The following is a 3,871-nucleotide window of genomic DNA, read 5'->3' on the forward strand; positions in this document are numbered from 1 at the left end:
TCTTGGACTGTCCACTTCTCCTTAATTTCTTGATATATACTAATATACGTAGTTATATACTTTGGTTCGACAAACCCTCATAAGTCTTCGTCTCTTCGTTATCCCCTACCCAGTCTCCCAATACTACTTTTTACACAAGACATTAACAGCATCTAATTTACCGAAAAAAATTTGTAATTCTCCAGAGTTGTTCTAAGATCCTACGGCTGTTATTGTACGTGAGTGAAGAAGTAAAATCAATTATGAAAACTATTGGATTTCATGTACATAGGATGCTATGTAGCATTATACACAAAAACTCTTAATATAGAATTCAGCCTAATTAAGTGATATAACTAAATCATCTAAACTACCCATACAGTCCCCAGCAGATGTCAGGCCTATATATAAATCCCTCGACCCTTTTACCATTTACCTTCACTAACTACTCACCACCAAACAAAAGAACACTAAGAGAGCTCCTTGCCCATTTTCATTTCTTTCTTCAATGGAGTTTGTTAGCAAAGACACGACCTTGTGGATCTTTACCCTCCCGGCTTTCCTTGGCTTCTCGAACCTCATCCAACCCTACTTCCTCTTCTGTTTCGCCATCGCTTTTGTATCCATTGCCCTTCTAACTTCGGCCTTCGCTACCGGCGGTATAGCATGGAAAAACGGCCGGAACCAAAGAGGTCCGGTCGCCATACCCGGACCCAAAGGCCTTCCTATCTTTGGTTCCCTCTTCAGTCTCTCCCATGGCTTGGCTCACCGTACCTTGGCCTCCATGGCTTGGAGCCAAACCGCCACTACTCATCTCATGGCCTTCAGCCTCGGCTCTACTCCTGCTGTTGTAGCCTCTGATCCCCACACTGCCCGGGAAATCCTGACCTCCCCTTACTTCGCCGACCGCCCAATAAAACAGTCCGCTAAGAGCCTTATGTTCACCCGAGCCATGGGGTTCGCTCCCAACGGACCATACTGGAGACTACTCAGGAAAATCTCCTCCTCCCACCTCTTCGCCCCCAGGCGCATTGAAGCTCATGAGGCTGGCCGCCAGCACGATTGCGCTACCATGCTGTGCAACATTGCCGAAGAACAAGCCTGCTGCGGAACAGTGTCGCTTCGTAGGCACCTCCAGGCTGCTTCCCTAAACAACATCATGGGAACCGTGTTCGGCAAGAGATACGAGCCGGCCGGGAACCACAGCGACGAAGAGCTTAAGGAGCTTGAGAATATGGTTAGGGAAGGGTTTGAGATCTTAGGCGCTTTCAACTGGTCAGACTATCTTCCTTGGTTGAGTTACTTCTATGACCCTTTCCGCATCCATGAGCGCTGCGCCAACCTTGTTCCTCGAGTCAGAAAACTCGTACGGAGCATCATTGAAGAGCACCGACTCAACGCCAAGTTCACGATGAAGCAGCTCTCGGATGATCACGCTGATTTTGTTGATGTCTTGCTGTCTATGGATGGGGAGGAGAAGCTTCAGGAAAATGACATAATTGCTGTGCTATGGGTACGTAATTCTGAACATTATGTTTAATTCATTTTGTGATTACTTGTAAATTACTAGTGTATTGAGTTTTGATTCTCATCTTGTAGGAGATGATATTCAGAGGGACTGATACGACCGCTTTGCTAACCGAATGGGCGATGGCTGAGTTGATCTTAAACCCCGAGACTCAGGTTAAACTCTACAGAGAAATCCACAGCCTTGTGGGAGAGAAGAGCGTGACCGATGCCGACGTAGCAAGACTGCCTTACTTGCAGGCCGTGGTGAAGGAAACCCTAAGAGTGCACCCACCGGGCCCACTTCTGTCCTGGGCGAGGCTGTCCACGTCCGACGTTCAGCTCAGCAACGGGATGGTAATCCCCGCCGGAACGACGGCGATGGTTAACATGTGGGCCATAGGGCAGCACCCTGGGGTGTGGGGGGAGGAGGCGCACGTGTTCAGGCCCGAGAGGTTTGTGGAGAGTGAAGGCGGCGCTGACGTTGACGTGAGGGGAAGGGACCTGAGGCTGGCGCCGTTCGGGGCGGGGCGGAGGGTGTGCCCGGGGAAGAATCTGGGGCTGGTGACGGCGTCGCTTTGGGTGGCGAAGCTGGTTCAGGAGTTTAAGTGGGGGGAGGATGAGGGGCACCCGGTTGATCTGAGTGAGGTGCTGAAGCTGTCTTGTGAGATGAAGCATGAGCTGCATGGTGTGGCTGTTCCAAGGAGTACTGCTACTATGGTCTAGAGTGACATGATTAATTAGTTAATTAGTATGTAATGCTGTTTGTGTAAATAGTAGTGCCCCTTGTTTTCTGGTTAAGTTGACCTGTTTGGAGTGCTACTTTATGTCATATATGAAGAGTGATGTTAGTTTTGGAGCTTGTTCTAAAAGTTATCTAAACGTACCCCTACTCTTCTAATTCCTTCTCTCTGTACGTATAGAGAACAAATTAGCTTGTTTCTATTTATAATGAGATAGATGATCGAGTTTAATCCATCGATCGACTAATTATTTCTAAATGTTATTCCCTTGATGTACAGTATTAATGAGAACAGTAAGCTAATGCTGAATGTTTGAAATCATTTTCCCATATATATGCATCTGTCTAGATTCTGTTTTTAATCTACTAACGCAAGGGATATGTGTATGTCGATTATTACAAATTAAACCTAGAGACGTTCCTGTCATAATTTACTATCTGCCAGTCTGCAACTTTCAGCTAGCTTTTTATATATGTTATTTTTCAATGTATGTAAAAATCGTTCTTCCTGCTCGATCCCCTGTATCCATTTCAGTATGTACGTGGAATGAAGTTTTTAGCTACATGATACATATGACGCGGTCTAAGTTTCATACATACCTTATTCACGCTTGTCATCATTTTCTATACAAATAAGGTCAATAATTTATTTTTTCTTAACCAAGCAGATTTCCATATTATATAGTTTATAACTTTACATAATCTTGATCTATACTAGCGAGTTTCAAATTGTAAATTCTAAATACTGCTACGCATCAATTCATGTCAAGACGATTTCCTCGCGGCATATAATATATATATATAGAGCTTCTCAACTCCGAACGTCCGGGCCTGATTCGTCCGTTCTGGCGACCGATAACGTGCAACAATGTGCGGATGGTACCCGCCGCACTCCCCCCTCCCCATGCTCATGTTTGTGCCAGCCGAAATCTTTGAAATTTATAGAATTTTAAAGTTTCTAGGCACCGTGCGGAAAATTCCAGATTCCGGCCAGCATAGACAAGAGCGCCGAGAGGGGGAGCACGGCTGGCACCATCCGCACCGTCATCATTCGCCGGAACGGACGAATCCGGACAGTCCGGATGTCCGGAGCTGAGAAAATCCATATATATATCGGGTTTCTAATGTAAGAATGATGTTTAAACAAAAGGCTTAATGTATAGGAAGCCTAAGAAGTAGGCGTCGATTTTATACATTATAATGATGTGATTAATTACATTATATGAGTTTGATTAGCTAGTCAAGGAACTTGAAGATATATCCATGGTATGATTTTAGATAGTGGATAAATGCAAATTCAAAGTGCTTATATTCAGCCGTTTTGACATTGTGCAATGTATTGACTGCACCTAAGTATATGATATATATCTTGCACCAAATCTCATCGTTTCAAATCTTACTCATGTAATAACCCGATTTTCGGAACGATGTTTGGTATGTTTAAGTTCTATTAAGTTGTGAAATACATGGTGCGTATAATAGACACAGTAGATTTTTACACCAACTTATACTTGATTTTCTTATTCAAAGCTCATATGAAATACATAGCGTGTATGATTGAAACCACACATATATATATTAATATATACACATATATATACATATATATATATATTTACACTAAATCTTATCGTTTCTTTATGA

The 3,871-nt window shown here is 43.7% G+C and overlaps 1 protein-coding gene across 1 annotated transcript; it reads left to right on the forward strand.

Annotated features, from left to right (window-relative positions):
• The first annotated feature begins 487 nt into the window (after positions 1-487).
• Positions 488-2,211, forward strand: LOC126792249 (cytochrome P450 78A7-like). Its single transcript, XM_050518712.1, has 2 exons — positions 488-1,492; positions 1,579-2,211. The coding sequence occupies exons 1-2, from the start codon at positions 488-490 to the stop codon at positions 2,209-2,211; spliced, it is 1,638 nt and encodes a 545-aa protein (XP_050374669.1).
• Positions 2,212-3,871: the final 1,660 nt, after the last annotated feature.

This window comes from Argentina anserina, chromosome 4, assembly GCF_933775445.1.
Source record: "Argentina anserina chromosome 4, drPotAnse1.1, whole genome shotgun sequence".
NCBI classification, from domain to species: domain Eukaryota; kingdom Viridiplantae; phylum Streptophyta; class Magnoliopsida; order Rosales; family Rosaceae; genus Argentina; species Argentina anserina.

Coding starts and splice junctions, on each gene's coding strand:
- LOC126792249 (XM_050518712.1), top strand. CDS start 488: ATGGAGTTTGTTAGCAAAGACACGACCTTGTGGATCTTTACCCTCCCG. Junction 1,493..1,578: donor ACATAATTGCTGTGCTATGG/GTACGTAATTCT, acceptor CTCATCTTGTAG/GAGATGATATTCAGAGGGAC.